This window comes from Dinoponera quadriceps, unplaced genomic scaffold (assembly GCF_001313825.1).
Source record: "Dinoponera quadriceps isolate SergipeBrazil2010 unplaced genomic scaffold, ASM131382v1 scaffold2183, whole genome shotgun sequence".
In the NCBI taxonomy this organism is placed as follows: Eukaryota; Metazoa; Arthropoda; class Insecta; order Hymenoptera; family Formicidae; genus Dinoponera; species Dinoponera quadriceps.
In genome coordinates this window covers 507828-528875 of record NW_014556922.1, presented here as the reverse complement: position 1 = coordinate 528875, position 21048 = coordinate 507828, and the positions used below count along the sequence as shown (strand labels likewise).

Below are 21048 nucleotides of genomic sequence, written 5' to 3'. Positions count from 1 at the left end.
CCGACGGTCTTATCCGCGGCTAATATCCGCCACTCGTGCCGACAATACGCTGCTTCTTCGACAGCGACATCGCCGACGAAGCCGTGAACAGGTGGGAAAAAATCAGCGCGATTGCGAGAGGGTGGATCAAAGGTTGTGGAATTTTTTTTCTTTTTTCCGACGAATTTCGCAACACGTTTTGTATCCAATAGGAAAATTATCGTTAACGAATCGTCGGTAAATTATCATAATTAACGTTAACAAAGTCATCACAGTACGAGACGCACGATCTCTCCGCGCGTTCGCTTTTTTATTTTTCGTCCCTCGAGACGGCGCTTTCGGGACGTTATTCATCCGGAATTCCGCGTATTCCGAGTGACTACGAAGTCTCCCGCGACTTTGTATCCCGTCCCCCCTCGCTCGATCTTCACACCTACCTGCTCGCGTGGCTTTTCGAGCCTCGGAATTTTCGATATTAGCCGAATGCGTGCCGCCGATCTGACTGATGACGCTTTTAGCGTGAAAAATCATAGCGCGAGCGGCGGCCCGCTTTTTCGGACGCGCTTCCCACGACACCGGGGCAGTGTTTCATCGAGACAGGGCGGCTCACTTATCGTAAAGAATTCGCCGCGGGTTCCGTCGCTCGCGATTTTTTTCATATGCCCCGGGACGGTCGTCGGCGGCGGCGGCGGACGACGAAGCGGATCGCAGTCACGAGAGCATAATCTGTCACCGGTACCGCTTCCACCCGTGGTTTTCTACGGCTTATCGCGGCATCGGCTTGCATTTAATCCCCGCAAAAAACGGCGACCGCGTCTCCTCGCCCCCGTCCTTCCCCATCCTCACGGAGGGCCCGCGTAAGCCGCCCGTGTGGCGCCTGCATCCGGGCGCACGACAGCCAGCGACAATGGTGATCCTGGACCCCGGTTAGGCTCCGTAGACGCGACCGGAATCTGCCTCCTCGTGCAACGGGTGATCCGTTCGTAAGATAGGCCCCTGCTTGCTCGAATCGCTTGCCCGAAACGCCGGATAAGTTAATCGACGTCGCGCTTTTCGGGAGGACTGAGAAGAGGATCTTGAATCGGTGATCGATTCGTGTCGCAGTTAACAATATATTAACTAGAAAATTAATAATATTATTAATAATTAATATCAAAGATTTTTCTCCATATTAGAGATTCAACCCCCATAATTGTAACGCCATAAAAGAATAAGCTGCACGTATTTTGTATACACACAGACACACACACACACACACACACACACTATATGTTGGAGATCCAGAAAATGGGACACTCGAGGCTGTGGAACTAACTCGAGATTGATAGTGGGTTCAAGTCGCAATGAATAACATTAACTACGAGGGAGATTGTACTTTATTCATAATTTTCGCGGCGATACGCGATGGCGAGTCAAAAGGCGCGTCGTACTTAGACAGGAGGTTTCCCGCAACGTTGCTCGATCGAAGCTAGCCTCGCGAGTGTCCCAGCTTCCGGGTCTCCGTATTTTTGTAAAAAAAAAAATACGGGTTTGCTTATTTCCGACGGCGTTACGGATTTCCTGCCGGCGGGGGGCGTCGAGATTCCACCGCGCGCGAAATATACGAGTAGACCCCGTAAAAAATGTCTACACGATAGATCGCGAGAAACGATATTGCCTTCCTGCCGATTCTCGCGCCCGCTCGTCGAAGGACGAAATATCCCCGAATACGCGGGCTCCCGCTCTTCATCCCTCCAGCCCGCCGGGGGAGGGGGGGGGGCGAGAGAAGCGCCGTTATGATATAGCGGCTCGTAAAGGCCGGGCTCGATGTAGGAAAATATTAAAATTGAAAATCCTGAGAAGGCGCGCGCTCACGTTGATATACGCGTGCGTGATATTGGTGGCCGGCAGCTGTCCTGTTCCCGGAGGCTGCTGCGAGGACACGGGCCGCCGGGGAAAAAGAGGGAGGAGGACGGGGCAGAGAGAAAGGGTCGCGTTAACGCGCGAGTAGGCGCACACCGCGGAGAGAAGTCGGAAGAAAGACGGACGGGGACGCGGAAGACGGAGACGAAGTGGCGGAGGGGGCGCGATATTGTCTCGAAACCCCGTCTTGGGATACTGCTACTTGAAAATATCGTCGCGGGCGTAAAAGGGGCTACGCGTACGTATCCCTCGTGATGCACAGGGTGTCCCGGAAGTCGGCCGCTTTCGCGATTATTGCGAACCTGAGAAGTCTCTCTCGGTGAGCGGAGATGAGTCCTGCTTCCCTCGCGAGCTATCGTGTAGACTAAGGATTCAACATGAAGGTTGAATCTCTCTCTCTCTCCTTTGCTGAGATCCCAAGTGCAACACACCGGTGAGGAGTTCCCAAGCGAGAAAACCGCCCGGTGATCTTCGAGTCTCGAAGATAACCAGCGCAATCTCCTGAGAGTTACAGAAGGCGATGCATTACTTCCGCGACACCTCGTACATGCGTATGTTCGAAGGGATGCGTGAGGGAGCGCGCGCGAGCTAGCGTGAGCCGGGCGAGCAGGGTGTCGCGCCACTTGTCGCGAGAGCACACGTGTCGTATGCTATTGGAGCCGGCAAAAGGGTGACGCGTAGTAGTCCACGCCATACGTGCCATTTTCCATTCTATATGCGAGCGTATATATGCGCGCGTGTTCGTGTGTGTACGTGCGGCCTCGTGATTCTTTCCGACTCGCTTCTACATATACGCGCGCGAGGACTTTAAAGTGAAATAAATTAGACATTTTTCGGGCTGCGGGGTGAGAGGGAGAGAAAGAGAGAGAGAGAAGGGGAGAAAGGGGGTGAGCAACCCTTCTCGGACCGCGCGTGACGTATCGCCGAGGGTGTGAAAACGCGCGCGCCGAGGGTGCGTAGCGCGTTTCGATAACTACGATCGCGGTTTCGACACATTTGTCACTATCGTTTATTGCGCGCGTTACCGATTATTAAACGCCACGGTGGATACAGTCGCACGGCGGTTCATGAACGGCCGGGGACGATTTTTTAATCGTCCCCCTCCCCCACCCCTCGCTCGCAGCGCGACGCCAAATGTCGCAGGCACGGGATCTCGAGGGTGATTTTAATCGAAGGTAAAGCGGCCTGCGCACTGATTTAAATCGACCCCTCGTCACGCGCTCTTCCGCCGCGCGGATTTTATATCGACGGCGCGGCTGTGTCGGCCGTAATGTGTTGTTGCGATTGTATGCGCATCCGCGAGCGCGGAATCCCGAACGACGCGTGTATCGCAGCCGCGAATTTATTAATACGGCTTGTGCTTACTAATTTATCGCGTGATACCTCTGATATTATTTTGGACTTTTATTTCGAGAAGTGTCGGTGTCGTGGAACGAAACCAGAACAAGCTATTTCACGGTACAGAAATGAGACGAAAAGGACTTTGAGGAATAATTAATTTATCGATTCGTTGCTTTTTTTTTTGCTTCTGGGATAGATTGCTCTTTATTTCGGGAAGTTTCAGTTAACGAATGAAACTTCGGAATAGAAATGTGATAAAAGCGGGATTTTAAGAAGTCATTACTCTAGCGGTTCGTGATATTTTCCCTTTAGGTGAGATTATTTTGGATTTTTATTCCATTTTGGAGGATAAAAGAGACAAAATGCCAGATTGTGAAGCCAGAATGAAACATTTCATTGTAGAAACGAGAGGTTTCGGCGCTTAAACTGCCCAGTTAGTTTCAACCGTATATACAGTCAGAATAACAACACAAATCATGCGTCGAATGAAAGGATGATGGATCTACCCTTCCACATACGTATTCTGTATCTCATATATTATAAATATAAATATATAAATATATTATAAATATAAATACTCTTAAGAAATTGATCTAACAACAACCACTATTGTGCACAAAATTGCTTTTCAAAATATCACGAAAAATATACATAACTTGGATCATTTTGCAATAAATATATAACGTTAATTTAGCTTTACATTAATATATACTGCGTACATGTGAGATTTTATTGTTTTTCCATTCAATATCTCTACAAATAGTTCATCAAATTATTCCTATTTCATTTGTTGAAGCTGTCACTCACATATGAATGACGCGGCACGGTCTAAACGTTAAGAAATAAACACTCTTATCGGTCCGCGTGCGATCTTCCTTTTGGCGTTGCTATTTAGAACTCTTATTCAGAGGACCAGTCTCCAAGGGGAAACCAGAATAAGACGTTTCACTGCCGAGATGAGAGAAGAGGGCTTCTTTGAGAAATAATTGCTCTACTTGAGACGTGTCTTACGGCGATGCGAAATACGCGAAAGGGTGCAACGACACTTCGCCGACACGTCTACGCTCCAGATGCACCTGTTTTTTTTTTTTTCTTTCTCTCTCCCCGGCGAGAGCAGCGCGAACGGCCCGCATATTTTGCGCGCATAAGACGCCGCGCGCTTTTAAGTGGATCGTCCGCATTTTCACCTCCGCGCCGGATAATGACTCGTGCACGCACACAATTACGCGCAATTTGTCGTACTTATCGACGCGAGCATCGTGACCGCGGTCGTACGTGTGCGCTCTGTGCTCTTTCACGAGCGACCAGCCCACGGCAAGAATACACACGGTGTCCCTGACCGATCGCGCCCACCTTCTTCTTTCGCCATGCACACTTTCCGCGGAGATCGTTGAGAAGAAACGTGATCGAAATACCAGCGGACGACGAGCGACGGTAGACTCTCGATGCGAAGACGAGCGAAACGACCGGCGGCGTTCGACAGATTTCCGAGGTGTTTCGAGAGCTCAGGAACATCGAACACGTTCGTATCGTTGAATTGAATTGGCAATTGCTCGTCAAGATCGGATCCGTCGATCGTGAACACCCCGTATGTCGACGTCTTTATACATTTTGCATACCTCGAGCCAAGGCCGCACTACTTTGTCGCTCGGCCGGCTCTCTTGGCTCGATCAGTTCTCAGCGACTTTTATCTAAATTAAACCAGTTTCCCGAGGTAAAAGAGATACATCCAACGGCGACGAGCGTTAACTGTTATGCGAACGCGCGCCGTAAAATTTTCCCAATCGAGAAACGAAAGACGTACGGGGCGCGGGAATGTCTTGCATTTTCCCCCCTCGAAATTTCAAGCCGGTATTCGTAATCAGATCTTATATTTAAGATCGTCCCAAGTCCATCTCCAGATGCTGTACGGCTCGTTCTATTGGCTATAAAACAACTGAGGATAAACTTAAATATCCAACTATGAATATCGATGGAAAAAAAAAAAGGGTCAAATTATGTGCCACGATTTTTCTTCTTTTTGTCTCAAATTCAGATGCAGCGCAAAATATATATTTAAATAAAAGATTTCAAGAATGTCAGTGTCAGGCTCACTTTCCTTCGCAAATGATTAATTTGTATTGAATTTTCAATTTCGCCACTGACTGATTCGCGAAATTGAATTTGGCGAATTGTTAATTTGTGATATTAAATTCCGCAAATTATTAGTTTCATAGATCTCGTCGGCAACACGCGATACGCATTAGAGCGGAATCATCGGCCGCGATCGGGTTCACGTATTTGTATTTCTCGTGGTAAAAGCGAGAGAGGCCCGGAGCGGCAGCTGCTGTTGCCTGGCGTGCGCAGGAAAAGCAGCCTTTTCACCTGCCTGTCCGTGCCGAACGATACTAATTGCGAGATAACGTTCTCTTAATATTTCTGTTCCCTCGTGACAAACGTTGCACAGTCGTGGCACAAGCCGATGCCCCGGAGACATCCGCTGCGACGAAAACGCCTGAGCGTGAGCGAGGCACCGCTCGGCGACGTTTCACGTCATTTACAGATCAGCCGGAGATACCGTTTCTTTAATGAAACGCTGTTAACCCTTAATAAAGACGCGCATAACGAAAGTAAGTAACCGGTCGCTCGAGGGACACGCCTGCGAATTCCGACGCACTCGCCCCTAACGATTTAATTTCGCGGTCTTACGCATAATAAGCGCCAAGTTCAAGCGATCTAATTAAATTCGCGTTAGCGTCCGTTTACGCGTGCGAGCGATTTCGTACGCGCGCCTGTCGAATCCCAAGAAATGACAAATCTCTGATCACGCGTGTACTCTTAATCACTAATCTATCTTCGTCTAATTCTCGACGGAAGACTCGGTTGTTAGTTTTCATCTCGTAACTTCCGCTGCCGAATTTAGCGCGTAATTAACACGTCCGCCACCAGAGTTTATTTAGGAGACTCTCCTCGCATACTACATTGTGCTTTTTTTCTTTTAAGTAATTTTATAAAATCGAATTTGCGCTTGACATTAGCGAACATGTCAAATCGCAATCAACGCATAGAAAAAGGAATTAGTTGTCTATATAATACAACTGAAATCTAGTTACTAGACTTAGTTTTTAGCTGTGGGAGTGAGAAACTAGGTACGGGGACAAAAAGAACGAGCTAAATTTCACCTTCACGCGATGAAAAGCCCGTCTCAAATGCGCGTTTCAGTCCCCGTGTAAGTTGTTTGACAGGTTCGCGCGGATTTTTCACGGAAAAAGCTCAAAACCGACACCGCCATGCAGTCAGACTCGATTGTTTCTTTCTTCTCTATGACCTTCTGCCATCGAGACAAAAACATGGTCGATACATTATCGAATAAAGTTATACCTTGAAATATAATTGCCGGAGTATCGGCCTTGAGAGTCACCCTTCGCGGAAACTTATCGAACGACCCAAATAAATGGCTCGCCGAAGTCGGTCTCGAGGAATCGACCGACGAGCGGCCCGCTATCTGCGATTCGCCGCGCTATCTTCCCGGGCGCATTGTGCCCGAACGGAGATACGAAGATCCGCACAACAGCCGGATGAAAGTGCATGCGTGCGAGCGATAGGGGTGATGCACGCGAGGCTAGTTTTCGTGGCATCGCCGTCCCTCGCACAGTCTCGCACGCGCACACGAAGGGGGCACCGCGATTGTTTCGGATCGCGCCGTTGTCGCGGAAATGCGAATTCGCACGCTCGAGGTGATATTCATAATACGATGCCATTAATTACTCATTGTCTCTGCGACGGCACCGCTCTCTGCCTTCCCTCTTCTTTTTTTTCCGCGTTTCTCACTCTGTCTCCCTCCTCCTCTCTCTTTCTGCCTCATCTTCGTCGTACATATCGCCGTAAAAGACTCACTCGTGGAGGCATCACGCACTCGAGCAAATCGTAATAAGATATGCAACGCGTCGGTGGTGTGATGTGGGCCTCGCTCTTTCCTTCTCTGTCTCCCTTTCTCTCTCTCTCTCTCTTTCTCTATTATTTTCATCTACCTTATTATGATTTCCTTGCAACGGGAGAGATTGGCGTATCCTCGTTGCACCGGGACGCCGGAAACGACGGACAGCGGAGGAGCGGAGGGGTGTATGCGTGTGCAATTAGAGATACATTATTCATTAAACCGTAGCAGACCGAACGTATAATATATTAATGCACACACCTTGCGTCAACGTGACGTGCACGTAACGTTGTTTTCGCGTGGTATTACATGCTCGTCAAGCGGGAATATCGTTCACCTTTTAATTTGCCCAATTATTGATACGCTCTCCTTGTTGCTCCTCCGTCGGGATAATTAATATAAGTACGTTTAAAAGACCGTGTAAGACTGTGTGTACGCGTGTGTATGTGCGTGCTTAGCGCACGCTCTCGAAGATGGGAAAGACGTACCGTATCGTTAACTCTCTTAAACGGCCCGAGATGTTGCACACCTGTCCCGAAATCGCGTATCGAGAACGTCGTTGTCGCTGTTTCAGGGCTACACGCCGCTGCATATCGCCATGCAATTCGACCACGAGAACATATTCAATCTGTTGGTCCAGGTGTACGGTGAGTAGACGCGCTCTTTCTTCGCGAGCCTCGTGCGAAATAGCGAGGGAAACGTCGCCGTCGGCGATGGCGGCGAGAAGACGACGTGCGAACGTCGGAAAATGCTCTTGCTTTTTCCAGGCGCGAATCAGGACATACGCGACCACAGCGGCAAGAAGGCCAGGCAGTACTTGGTGTCGCAGGAGGCGGCGGTCAGCCAGGACACCTTCCGCAGTAAGTATTGCTCTATCCGGGAGGAAAGACAGCCGCTCGGACGAGAGGGACACGTGATCGTGGCCGGGTGAAGACGCAAGCGTCACTCCTCGCGATCGTAGACGGGTTTTCGATTTCAAGTTCACACGCGAGGACGACGATCCTTTTCCGCGTTGAAATCGCCCGGGAGAATCGTCGCGGGACTCGCGAGAAACCCACCCCCTTTCCTCCTAATCCGCAACAGACTCGCCCGCGATGAGACTGACCTCGGGAACGTCGGCGATCGTTTCTCTCTTTTGCATACATTAGACGTGTGGTGGCTGCTCGTTTTTCCTCTTCTTTTTTCTCCTCCCTTCCTTCGTTCTTTCTCCCCTTCGTACGGACACACGCTACACCGGAGAGGAGGAGGAGGCGGTAGTTAGCGTAACGTGGAAACAAAGGACGTAATCGCCGTTTGGAAAAGTTTCATCGAACGAATTCGCTTGTGTAGCCGGGCGAACACGCGTGACCTCCGCTCGCTCGCGTTCGCCGCCGCCACCTCTGTAAAACCAATTACCGTCGCCGAGGTGCACCGATATAATTTACACACCCCGCTTTAAGCGTCCCCGAAGTTCCGTTTCTGTCCGACTTATTTTTACGCCCCTCCCCTTCCCCCGATAGCGTGCTGATCGTTGTTGCTTCGCCGTTCGTTCCAGCCGTTCGTTTCGTGCGTCGCTTTTCGTCCGCCTGTCACGCTCCAGCACGACCCGTTAATAGCCATCTCTCTCGCCTTCCCCGTTGCGATGACGGTATGACACCGGGGGGAGGGGGGGAGTGACGACACCGTTTAGCATCCACGAGTTGTGACACTGGCCGAATAGATGTATCATTTAGATATCCGGTTGACGTATCTGCCGCCTGAACCGCGCTATTTCCACGTGTTATCGCCGAATTCACCGCCACGTGTCCGATCGCGGTGCCCTCCTCCCTCTTATCGGTTGGACGGCTGCTCAAATTAATATCCGATGACATGTACCACCTATCCTAATTGACTGACAATGAGGGGAATTCTTGTACGCTCGAACTGCCCGCGATTTCTCTAAATTTCTCGAAGTGAGATCGCACTCGAACGAAATAGACATTCACTCGAAGCGATTAGCAGCGCCGCCATCCAGTCATTGAAATCACCTTTTGTAACTTTTTCTCGACGAGTCGTTAAAAAATTCACTATCGTCCGAAACGGACCGCTATAGTCACTTTTTTTAGCTGCCGTTAAATTTATAAAATATAGGCGTTCTGTATGTATCTTTTTACCGCTTCATCTCATTGTTGTTGCCGATTGCCGTTCTAGCTTGGCTACTGGTCCGTTGTCTTAACACTTGTATTTACATTATTTCGTTCATGCTCTTGATCTTTTACCTTGTTATGAACTTTCAAACCGTATTATGAAAGAACTTTCGCTGGGTGTTAAGTTATCCAAAGATAAACGTGGGGAGATAAGTGTGTTATTCTTCTTTTTGCTTAAATAACTAGTTACTCTCAGAATTTGACAAAAAATGTTATTTTTGGTCACTATTTTGATGTCTGAGAGGACATTTTTCCTCACCTTTTCTGTCAAGAAACAGTAAACTACTTCCCCTTTTTTGGTTCCGATGATCAGATGGCAACGCTGCGACAATGAAGTTACTGACACTCGGAATCAGAAGAATAAATGCTTAACTTTATCTTAGAGTGAATTCTGAATTCATATGAGTGAATGATTCAATTGATTACGGTAAATTTTTCCTTCGGAGACAGCGGAATACATCAGATTCACTCTTCAATTTCGATTGAAGATATTCACCCGATGATTCGGAGTGAAAGATTCACTCCATGAGTGAATACGAGTGGGAAGTCTCGCTCGAATTTGAAGCGGTTCCGCTGTCACCGAATTTTCCGAGTGGAATTTCACCTGAAGAAATATCGGTCGAAAGAGACCCTCCACTTGCATGAGCCTCTTTCTCTCTTCCTCCTTGTCTCTCGCCGGGATATCTTTGGTGTTTCACCTGTACATCCGTGTGCTTCGCACGCTTCCTCGTAGATTTCAAGTGTGTACGTAGATAGTATGTCGGCGAGTGCGATGATATATCGAGAGTATCGTCGGCGGGAACGGTTGCGGGCACTGTTTCTCGGTGTGCTTGTGTGCGTGTCGGTGTGCGCGTGTACCGATCGCGTCAGGGTTCTGGAAATATTCTTTTGTTGTAGGGATTACCGCTGCCGCTACGCACAGGCAAGTTCAGAAGCGCACTTCCGCTAACGTAGTAAAGCGCTTCGGTGTCGCAAGACTTAAATAGACGCACCTTAGAGTAACGTACGACTGTCACTTTTTCCACACTGTGGCGACGTGAGTATGGTTGAGATGTGTTTGACGGACGGGCCTCGTCACGCGATCTCGGGGATCACTGAGAGTGTTACCGACAACAACGAGTCGTGCCACTCGAGAGTGTCATCTCCACTAATCCATTCCGATTGAAATTTGCGGCAGAAGAGATAAAGAGAGAGAAGACGATCCTCGAAAACGGCGGAGCCTGTCTTCGCTCTGCCGGCATTTCAAGACTCTTCATTCGTGTCGCCGGTGCTTTTCTATGTCGTTGAATCGATCTATGTCGCTGAATCGTCTCTGCGTAATGTGTGCCGAACGTCTCAATGTGTTAAAATGCTCGCAGCCTTGGTCTAACGGTAAAGAATCGTGTTGTTCTGTATATATACACTAAGAGAGGAAAAATATTTAAAAAATAAAAAAAATATTGGCGTGGGATACTAATGACATATTTACTTAAGATTAAATTCTTTTACTCAAGTACAAAACAATCAATTGCTTTCATGAAAAGGTACAGACTTAAGAAAATTATTATTAAGTATATTTTTTTATTTAAAAGATGTTAGTGTGAAAAGAAATATGTATATAAAGTAAATATATCATTAGTATCCACCGAATAAATATTTTTTTTTATTTGTTAGATATTTTTTTCTTTCAATGTACGAAATATGTTCACTGAATGAAGTAACGCTTCTGCAAAATGGTATTCATTTCTCATTTTTTTTTTAAGAACATTTGTTGACGAAATATCAGTTGATTAGCCCATCGTAACGCCCGTTTCGTACTTCTTTATATGTTAATCATACGGGACGATCGCGCTCGAGATATCAATCACACACGATAATCACGAAATATACTACAAAAGACTCGGAGATACATAAGACACAATTACAATACAAATACAAAAGACGCGGGTCGTCAAAGTAGTAGTACAGTGGCAGTAGTACATTCTTCCGTTTCAGATTTCTGTACTTCCGGCGAAAGGTTGTGAAACGAAGTCGACATCCTCGCTTCTTAAACCTACAGAGCGTTCGCGTATCGTGAGAGAGTGTAAAGAGATACGTGTTGAAAGAAAGAGAGAGAGATAGAGAGAAACATGTCTACAATTAAGAGAACGCCGAGAGTATCTCTCTTTCTCTCTCTTTCTCCCCCTCTGTTGCTTAATACATTCGTTATGTAAGACACTTCGTTTCACATCGCCGCCGTTATTACTCTTTTTCCCTTAATTCCTTTTACACACGCGTATGTATGACATATTATTGTTGTTGTTGCACGTGAATAAAGCATGCACGCATCAAGCATGAGAAGCACGTATTCCGTTCCGTTCGACTCTCAGCATCGCATTTTAATCGCACCGGATTATTAATACCACGGTTTTTTTCATCTCTTTTTTTTTGTCTCTAGTTACAACGAGACAGGACGTGTAATTCTCGCGAGGGAAAGCAGCCGATTTTGTTAGACTAACTTCTTACGCGTCACTAATCTCTCCTCGAGCCCTCCTGTCTATCCTGTCCCGTATAAAGCTGATTGAATCTTCATTAACCGTACGGAATAATTACTTACGTCGCGATGCGCGCGAAGAAACGAGTACTCGAGCTAACACACAGAAGGAGAAAGAAGGAGAATTGCAGCGATCGATTATTACCTGCAAATTCGGATTTGCCATTAACAGAAGCTAACCCCCCCGTGTTCCAAGTGTGAATTAATAAATACCGACTTAGCGTAATTAGTAGATTTTTCCGGTATCGCGCGTATACTAAAAAAAAAAAAAACGTAACTTCTGTCGCTCGCTCTTTCTCACTAACTCGATTCTATGCTAACTCGCTCGCGATTCTCACAACCTCGCTCTTAGCCGGTGTTCCCGTCTCCCGCTGCCTGTGCGAGACAGTCTCACAAATGATTTTCTATTTTCTTTCAGAAATAAAAGCAAGGAAAAAGCATGCAGGTAAGACCGAAGTTTTGTGGCTTTCGTTTAACAGTAGGGACTAACTTAGTGCATGCGAGAAAGAGAGAGAGAAAGACGAGCCGAGTAGTAGAGACATTAACACCGTAGTTGTATATCCTTCGTAGACCAGAATACATACCCTGACACGCTACTTCTTGACATATCGTGACATCGAAGTTTTCCTCATGTCAGACTTACGCAGGTTGATTCCAATTGATTCCATTTGCATATAATTACGGGCAATTCCGATAAAAAATATACACGGTATCTCGGTCTCGCGATAATTCCTTTCAAGACGGTTTTGTTTGTGCGGCTCCGCGGAATCCTTAACATGTTGACTGTCACTTTGATTAATTACTTCAGTGTCCGACTGACGTTCGAATCGGCAAATAAATGCAATTCATTGTGTATGGCATTCGCCCGCTCGCTTCCTATTGGCTGTGCATTTAATTGTGTATAATTAATTATGTTTTGTACTTAGCAAAATGCGTCAATATTATACACAATGTCGGCCACTGGTAATCCTCGTGACACTCAACGTGTTAATACAGAAAGATCAATGAGAACGGTGAGATACGCGATGCAATCGAATCCGCTTGTATGTTCTTCCTCTGCACAGGAAAAAATTAATGGTCTTAAATTAATAATAGATATTCTCATATATAAGCGGGAATATTCTAGTATGATTCTTGGAAGATTTTTCATCTTGAATCGAGTGCAAGTGATACTTACGTCAATGCAAATTCGGTCAAATCAAGGCTAAAAATCTCCCAAGAAGATTATGATATTCTTGTTTATGTACACGGAAAAAAAAACGGTTGTATTAATCAGAAAGGGAACAACCGGATGCATTTTGGTCGGAGAAAATAGAATTTCTGATTATAAGAATCACATTCGAGTCATGAGAACCAAACATTCGAATTCCTTCTTCAACCAGAACGCATCCGGCCGTTCCCATTTCTGTCTAATGCAACCGGGTATTTTTTTCGTGTATGAAAATATCTATTATTGATTTCAGACTAATTGTTTTCCGTATATGTGTTGCCAAAACGTCACGTTTTAAGTAAGGCGATAACAGTCTCGTGAGAGATCGCCCGTAATGACGCTGTAACCGTGCGATTGATTGAATATACAGAGAAAGATCTTGGTTTCCTACGAATTGGCTCGTTGAACGTTCGCGTGAAACGTACGACGGAAGCCTTCAGCCAGTTCCTGGGTGTGGCAACTAGCAGCAGCAACAGTAGCAACACGGCCGGCAGCAACAACGAGAAGATCCACAAGTCGTGGGGATCCGCGGATAACGTTCAGGTATTATTTTCTCGGCTACACCGTATCTCCGGCTGACGCGTCGGCACATTAACGTAATATGGATCCCTACAGGAAATACTTATCTCGTTTTGCTAATAACTAAGACGAGGAAAAAGACGCGAGCGAACCTGCCGGGGGGTACAAAGGCAACAATGAGGCCGCGAACAGTCTTCGTTTCGCGGTTTACACACGAATTTATCGCCGATTAGTTTCCATTCGGATTTTTTAATCGCGTGTCTTGAAGAAAAGGAAAGCCGCTTTCTTTCGTTTTCACTCTGCGAGTTTCAGCATTTTCGCTTACGAGAGGTATGAAGGCAGCAACGAGGCCGCCGAACAGTCGTCGTCCGTGAATACACGCGAATCTATCGCGTCGATTAGTCTTCAATCTTTTAATCTTTTAATCCCGCATTTTGGAAAAGTAAGAAGGACCGGTTTTTTTTTTTCATGACGGTGAGTCGATAATTATCTGAACTTCTGTTATAAATTTGCATAGGTTGACGTAGTACGTATTTTCCCGGGGAAATAAAGAAACTTTCGACGCGTTGGACTGAATGCATTGAGATTCAAGGAGACTGTATTGAAATTAAAAGGCTTATATAAATTTTTTACCATTTTTATAATACATTTTATAAATACGATGTGGGTAATTATTGACCCTCGTAGTTTGCACAAGTTGCAGGTTTTACGGACGCATTTTAAAATGCAACATTTTAAACGCGGCGTTTCAAATGCGTGTTGCGTTAATTGCATCGGTTCAATGCCGCAACGGTCACAGGTGACCGCTATGATATCTCTCCTCCACCGTGTCTCATTAAATTATGATAAATCATAAGTATAATGTATAATTAATTACACATAATGAAACGAGGTAGAAGATATACGCGCCGCGAATGATATTTATTTGCCGTATCTTCGGTCATTTGTTCATCTGTCGTGTATGCATACATGTAACGTACATTTTTAGTGTCCATTTTTTTATCAGTGCTATCAGAATCAATATTAACGGAACTGGATTGGTATCTTTGTGCAATCAACGATGTTAACGCGGCGATAATTAACTTACTAAGGATACACTGCCCATTAATATCGTATTTTTGATGATGCATCAGAGGAGTCACACATAAATTTAATATTTCTCAAACAAAATTAAGTTTCTATACATTTATTTCACTAAATAATAAATGTTAATTTGAAACGAACTCGAGATATATGTATTTCTTATTAATGTGCTATATTTATATATCAGTTGATCTAACAGAGATGCATAGATAAAAGAAAGAGGCATATAAGTGTTTAAATATATGCAAATATATACATATATTTTGATTCTTATTAAAAGTTATGGACTTTGTTTCGCTGTATTTAAAAAAAAAATGTTCAATAATTCTGAAATTTATGTCAATTAGTCTTTAATATCATAATAGTTTTTCACCAAAGTCCAATTTTTTTGTTTCAATTTAAAAGATATTAAAAACAGAAATTGAAAATATAGCAAGCTAATGTCTCAAGGAACACGTATAAAAAGCATCAATATTAGTCACAAATATCTCAGTTCTCAAGTAGTCGATCTTGATTGCAAGGATAATGAATTAGATAATATTTTAATATATAATGCAATGCAAGCTTCATCGAATTCTTATCAAACTCATTTCGCCTTACAACCTCCTTTAAAGTAGAATAACTTTTGACTCAAGCTCAGAATTGCCGTCAGACTTATAGCGGCACTTTTAAACGCAATGCAGACCATTTTACAATTTACCCATAATTTGTTCATCATTTTGACTCACGGACAATGCATTCTTACCTAATATCTCAGCGATCGATCAGCCGATCGCGGGAACGTTTGAACTTGGAAACGTCGACTCGAATTCGGGGACTTCCACGACTGGGAGCCGGCGGAATTCACGTTAGCCTTACCTCTCCCTTCGAGATAAGATCAAACGGGAAAGGAAATATTCGAATCGCTCGTGTTGACCGGCAGAAAGGATCGCTTCGACTTTCACGGGCCGCGATAATAGCCCTGTTATCCTGTGCAATCTCCTCCTTCGCCTCGTCCTAATCTTTCGCACGTTACATGTTGCGATCCCCAAGCTGGACCAGAAGATGATGCCACCGCCGAAGTACGCGCCCATCAAGAAACGCAGGAGCCGGCGGGCGCAGGATTTCGGGCCATCGCGAGGTCAGCAAGCGACCAGTCAGCCGACCACTCCGTTGCTGCAGGGCAAGGTCAGCCGAGCGAACAACCAGGCCATTCAACGTCGACCGACGTCCACGATGTCCGTCAACTCCGTCGTGTCCAACGTTCAGCAGAACGACTCCGACTCCGACACGGCCTGCGGCTTCGACTCCGCGTGGCGAGGATCCGCCCAGCTGTAGACAATAGATAGATAATTCGAATAATTCGTCATTTTTTGAGCTTACGCTTCTAATGAACAATGATTTTTCGTTCTTATGGTGAGCCAAAATGTACATATCGGAGTATGCGACGAGCGGAAAACTCCCAACTTCCAATTCGGAAAGTTCACGAGTCTTTAAAGTAATCGTAGTCCTTTTTTTACAATGTCGTAAACGAGGATCTGTACGTATGCCAATAATCCTCGCGATTTTACAGCAAGTTTCGCATCGGTGGATCTTCGAACCGAGAAGATCCACCACGAGATCGTTTTGTAGTTCTTTTTTAGATCTCGGGTTAATTTGATTACCGCCGTTGTACTTAATTGTAACGCGAACTGTGGCTGATGTAACGGAGTCTTTGAAATATGAATTACTCTTGTGAGACTTTTACCAGTGCCTTATCTCTCGTTTCTACCATTGGATTCTTTTTCAATGACGCTTCTCGTCCCGGTAATACACATTGTGCATTTAAATAAGATTTTACATCGTGTAGTAATAATTTTTATGTTGATATCTTTTTATCTTAATTAAAATACACAAAGCGAGTTTCAACAAGGTGATATATAAGTTACACACTGAGAGTTTAATTTAAGAGAATAGGACATACTTCGGATTTGAATACGCTTATCTATGTTATGAAATGTGTAAAACGAAGAAATGTATTTATTAAACATACAAAATAAAATTTTATAGTTATTCGTATTATATATGCGTGCATTCTCTCTCTTTACTTTCAGAGGCCCGAAAACCTATTTTTAGACTTTGAATATAAAAGATAGCGTAAAAACTTGCCCAAGTATAGCGTCATAAATTATAATTTCTACAATCACGAAAATACGCAAATATAGTCGGTAATATTACACGTAACATTACATATACTTTAAAATAAATCATAACCATCATAAACGATTTTTAGTTTTGGAAATATCTTAAAAATGTGTCTCGTCAATGTTCCAAAAATGTTTAAATACCCATTTTCCCCGGCAGATTGTCCCATTTGCTATACATTATAACATACAACAAAGTAAATCATGCAAAACGAAAAACTAACAGTTTTATAAAAATATACGTATTATTATACATAAATTTAGATATTAAAAAATGAACAATTAATATCACGTTATAAGCTAATTACGCAGAAATTGATACAAAATATAGGAGACGGTTGGTAACGTCAGTATCCTTAAATCATGGCCACTCAACGTCTGAATCTTGGAACCTCTCGTCGTTGTACCGACCTCGCAGAAAAACGCCGACGGTTGGCAAATACCTTACATCAGCAACGATTATCCGAAGACACGAATTCTCCGACTCTAATGGTATAATTAATATAAAATTGGTAATGGTATAATTAGTATAAAATGAAGAATATATTTTGCAAAATAATATTATACTTATAAATTATATATTTTATTATATATATCACATCGCATATTTTTTCTAATGTAAATTATATTATTTTCTATTCTATTACATTGTAACAATAAAGGCTCAATAAAAATAAGTATATAATATTAAAATTTAATATTTGTACTTTATTTATATCTTCTCCTGTACAAATCATCTGTCCGTTAAAAAAATTAAAATTTTTCAACCTTCTGACTTATCATTGACTTTACTTCTCTCTCGAAAGAAAAATTTCGACCGTCTGACTTATCGTTTAAATTTTCTCTCGTGCAAGTAGTACAAGTCAATGACAAAAAAATCAGATCGAAATTTTTCTCTCGAGTAAGTAATATAAATCAACGATAAATCAGAGGGAAAAAATTTTTTCAAAACTGAAAAATTTCACTCGAACATAAGTCAACGATAAACTAGATCGAGCATTTCTAATTTTCCAAACAAAAAAAGCTTTTGCAGGGAAAGATCGAAAGGAGAAGGGATTTAAGTGGAAACGTTATAATTTAATATATTTACTTTTTTAGATCATATTATGTGTTATAACATAATACACTATACGATGCAATATGATAGAATTTCAGGAAAAACACTTTTCCCCGGGGAGCATAACGATACCATTATTATAGTAATATACGTACGCTACTGAGGCGTGTTCACACGCTTGCGCCGATACATGTGTCAAGAATTGTCTTTTCTCGAACTTTTATGCGAATATGCGTCCTGAAAAGTAAGAGATATTTTAATCAGTTAAAAAAAATCTTGTCCTGTGTTTGTATTTTGAACATACAATAACATGTATGATATATGTCATCCTGCTGTGAGTAACTATTCTATTAAATATTTCCAAAGTTTCTTATTTATGTAATATACTTAATTGCGTCATTTCTTTCGATGCGTTAAAATTTTATTAAAATAAATAGATTTGTAGGTTGAGTAATATAAATATTCAGAGTACAGAGACAGGTGTAATAATTTTAGTATGTGATGCTATTAGGTTATTAGAATTTCTTAATCATATATACATTATTGATTTATTATTTATGGATTATCCAAAGAATTGGGAACGTTGTGTCTGGAAAGCAATAATCTCTCACTGTGATAACTTTATATTAATGTTTAGAAATTGTACGATTAGTAACGTATTATTACTGAGTGTTGAGGTTATTATGTACTAATCTGTATACAAAGTTCACATTTTGCAATTTTATTCATGCTTTTAGTATTATGAACTATGCAAGCTTGCCTGCAGCGACCCAGTGAAAACTACTATTGCCTTTTACGTCTATATTGAACTATGCGAAGGTATTTATATTCAATCCATATGTAGCAAAACAATCGTAAATGTATAAGTTCTCACCACTGCGTTGTGATTTGCAGTAAAGCGATTCTGGGATATCAGATACAAGTATAACGAGGAACTTGATCAGTTCTATTTTGAAGTTAAGAAGAGTCAGAATTCTCAGATGGAGATATACATACCTTGGGCAACCAAATATAACATTTCCTTTAGTAAAATTGAGAAGATACAAGATATCTTGCAAAGTGAACGGTAATTGTGCTTAGCTTTTAATATCTAACATACAACATTGTCATGTATATTCCTGACACTTCTTTGCAATATGTTATTATTGATTAACAATTAACATTAACAGTAACATAACAGTATACATTTATAAACAAACGTTGGTTTGTCAACAGATTGACATTTGTCTTTAAATCTGAGGACAGTAGCAGTGTCTGTTACACGGTAAGCAGAGGTCTTGTAAAGCCAGAGTCGCCTGAAACAACTAAAAAACGGAAAGAAATGGAAGAGAAGAAAGCTAACTTAGAAACGGAGATTCGTAAAAACACATCGAATTTATACGAATTAGCCAAAACTCTTCGTGAAAGTAGCGATCAAAGTTGCACCGTTAATTCAGATATCAGTGTAGAATCTGAGAAATCTGTAAATATCGAATTAGCGAAAACTCTTCATGAAAGTAACGATCCAAGTGACACTGCTAATTTAGATGTCAGTGTAGAATCTGAGAAATCTATGAATATCGAACTAGTAACTCTTCATGAAAATAGCAATCCAAGTTGCACTGTTAATTCAGGTATCAATATAGAATCTGAGAAATCCGTAAATGTTGAATCCATCGTGAAACCTGCAAATATTGGTGCTACTGCAGAACCGAAAAATACCGATTCCTGAGTGTCGTTTCAGACAGTTGTAAAAGGGGGAGAAGAAGTTCTTTTCGCTGTATAATTTATAATTTATATAAATGAAAATTGTTTCCATCATATCTGTGATAATTATCATTTCGCTGCTATAACAGGATATAAAATAAGCTGTATGGATAACAAATATGTACATTAGACATAAAGATGCGTAGTTTTTAATATTTATTCTTTTAAAGTAATTTTTATATATGCATGTATAATATGAATTTGGAGAATACTTCTAAGGATTGCATAATTGCTTAAAGTGATATGTAATAAGCTGCCACTGCAAATATATCTGCATTAAATAAATTAATTCTTACAAGTCTGCATCTACCACATATTATTCGTATAGTAATTAGTAGACACTACAAAATATACGAGGCACATAATTTCTCCTTATTATAAAACTAACGATAAATATATAGCGAACATTTTTCTCTAACCGAAATTATATTTAGCATAACGCTGTATGATCAATTATGTATATATAAAAAGAAAAGGTGAATAACGAAATAAAATTGCCTAATAAAAATCGCTATAAATCAAGAGAGTAAGTTTATCTACACAAAAAAAACCATATACGCGATATATTTCTTTTATATATATATACATATTTAAATCGCGCCGCGCACTTTAGACCACACCACATTATTCTAAATCGCTAAAATGATCTTGCTGCGCAAAGTTTTGCGTGTAATATCAGTGGTAAAGTAATTTGTTCATGATGCTTTCTCACTATATCGAGAGAGTTACACATATGCTGCAAAACACAAAATACAAAATGGTATTTATTATGACGTAAAAATACTATTACCGTATGAAATTGTTTACAAGATCTTCGAAAGTATTACACTTTGGCAGTTGAAAGTAGCTTAAAATGAATGGTATTGGTAGAGTGTTTTATCCCGCGCGCGTGTAAGATATAAAAATGTAACATACATACATACATACATACATACATACATACATATATATATATATATATATATATATATATATATATATGTCGACGAACATCTACACAGGTGGTCTTGTATCTGCAAAATTATATATAAGCATTCCGATAACGAAGTTGACTTGAATTTTAGACCCTCAAGTTCCGTTCCAAAATTGCCATATCGCTGAAGGAATTAGGCCTGTATCCATGCGACGTGGTTTGATGCACAATAAATGCCATCGTGTCGCACTTTTCTTTCTACCTGTCTTATCATCGCGGATGTTGCTTCGCACTACAATATTGTGTTCTTCATTTTAGGGCCGCACAATATGTTTATATCTCATCATCTCAAAAATATTCGATTTAAGGACTTATGTATTATTAATTATATAAAACAGGCACGTGGAAGATCATCCTGCCATTACCCGCACCTTCCAAATTATTTGCCAGTAGTGTTATACAATGCGTCCAAGAGTGACTGAAAGTATTTTAGGAATACCCGAAATACTTTTTCCTGCGTATATATATATATATATATATATA

General features: G+C 42.3%; 2 protein-coding genes across 5 annotated transcripts in view; both read left to right on the top strand.

Annotated features, from left to right (window-relative positions):
- Nucleotides 1-16651, top strand: part of LOC106748415 (ankyrin repeat domain-containing protein SOWAHB) — a 134865-nt gene extending 118214 nt beyond the window's left edge. The window contains exons 12-16 of one of the 4 annotated variants that reach the window (XM_014626888.1): nucleotides 7713-7785; nucleotides 7906-7998; nucleotides 12234-12260; nucleotides 13396-13568; nucleotides 15660-16649. In XM_014626888.1, coding sequence (XP_014482374.1) covers nucleotides 7713-7785; nucleotides 7906-7998; nucleotides 12234-12260; nucleotides 13396-13568; nucleotides 15660-15944 — 651 coding nt within the window. In that variant the 3' untranslated portion in view covers nucleotides 15945-16649. Of the gene's footprint in view, nucleotides 1-7712; nucleotides 7786-7905; nucleotides 7999-10200; nucleotides 10226-12233; nucleotides 12261-13395; nucleotides 13569-15659 lie in introns of those variants that run through there. The other 3 variants (XM_014626892.1, XM_014626891.1, XM_014626889.1) reach the window with 3 other exon arrangements.
- A 1372-nt stretch (nucleotides 16652-18023) lies between these two features.
- On the top strand, nucleotides 18024-21042 carry LOC106748466. Its single transcript, XM_014626995.1, has 4 exons — nucleotides 18024-18180; nucleotides 18584-18665; nucleotides 18741-18912; nucleotides 19062-21042. The coding sequence occupies exons 1-4, from the start codon at nucleotides 18157-18159 to the stop codon at nucleotides 19555-19557; spliced, it is 774 nt and encodes a 257-aa protein (XP_014482481.1). The 5' UTR covers nucleotides 18024-18156; the 3' UTR covers nucleotides 19558-21042.
- Nucleotides 21043-21048: the final 6 nt, after the last annotated feature.